The following is a 1,050-nucleotide window of genomic DNA, read 5'->3' as shown; positions in this document are numbered from 1 at the left end:
GCAGACACGAGTACACGCGGTCCTCGTGAATAAGCCCTTAGTTATTCTAGTTTATCTTTCACGACACACGATCGACTCCAGCCCACAAACGGTCCGTTTTAATATACACACAGACAAGCTTCCGATAACATGCGATCTGCGTGAATTGGACTGGAACTCTTCTGTTTTCGGGTGATGGACGCGGACAATTGAGGGACTACACGCGGTCCGTGTTAATAAACACGCGGACGGAAGCTCGAGTACACGCGGACCGCGTGAATAAGGCTGAAACTCTTCTGTTTGCTGATAATGGACGTGGACAATTGATGGACTACACGCGGTCCGTGTTAATAAACACGTGGACGGAAGCTCGAGTACACGCGGAGCGCGTGAACAATTTTTTTCACTCTTTGACCAATACGAACACCGAGTCTTTAAATCCAACATTCTTTTATCTCAATAAGGAAGAAGAAGAGATGTTAAATCCAAAAGTGAACCAACTACGACATTTATTCGGAACTAGAAAAAATGAAAACTTTAGTTTTCCAAAAATGCCCTTCTTTAACGTCTTTGGTGAGACGTGCTTCCTTCTTGATTTTATTACACCGGGGCATCGAATTGGATGACTTCTAAGATATTTGCATTAAAACCTTCATAGAAAGGTTTCAATCGATGCCCGTTGACTTTAAAGATTTGCTCTGTTTCTTCACTTTGAATTTCAACCGCTCCATGCTTAAAGACTTTTAGCACAACAAACAGACCTATCCATCTTGACCTCAATTTTCTTGGAAATAATTTCAATCGCGAATGATAAAGCAAAACCCTATGTCCCGGCTCGAAATGTTTGCGGGTAATGGACTTGTCATGGAAAAGCTTTGTCCTTTCCTTGTAAATCCTTGAGTTTTCATAGGAGTCATTTCTCAACTCCTCCAACTCTTGGAGTTGAAGCTTTCTATGCCTTCCCGCCTCACCGATGTTGAAATTGCATTGTTTGACCGCCCAAAATGCACGGTGTTCCAATTCCACGGGAAGATGACATGGTTTTCCAAAGACCAACCTAAACGGGGACAT

The 1,050-nt window shown here is 43.0% G+C and overlaps 1 protein-coding gene across 1 annotated transcript; it reads right to left on the bottom strand.

Moving 5' to 3' along the window:
• Nucleotides 1-579: 579 nt before the first annotated feature.
• LOC145099754 (uncharacterized) lies at nt 580-1,050 on the bottom strand. The gene has a single exon (XM_079037267.1). It carries the CDS (start codon nt 1,048-1,050, stop codon nt 580-582), a length of 471 nt encoding a protein of 156 aa, XP_078893393.1.

The sequence above is a fragment of the Lactuca serriola genome, chromosome 4 (assembly GCF_051521515.1).
Source record: "Lactuca serriola cultivar US96UC23 chromosome 4, Lser_US96UC23_V15, whole genome shotgun sequence".
NCBI lineage: Eukaryota > Viridiplantae > Streptophyta > Magnoliopsida > Asterales > Asteraceae > Lactuca > Lactuca serriola.
This window is presented reverse-complemented; position numbering and strand designations above follow the sequence as displayed.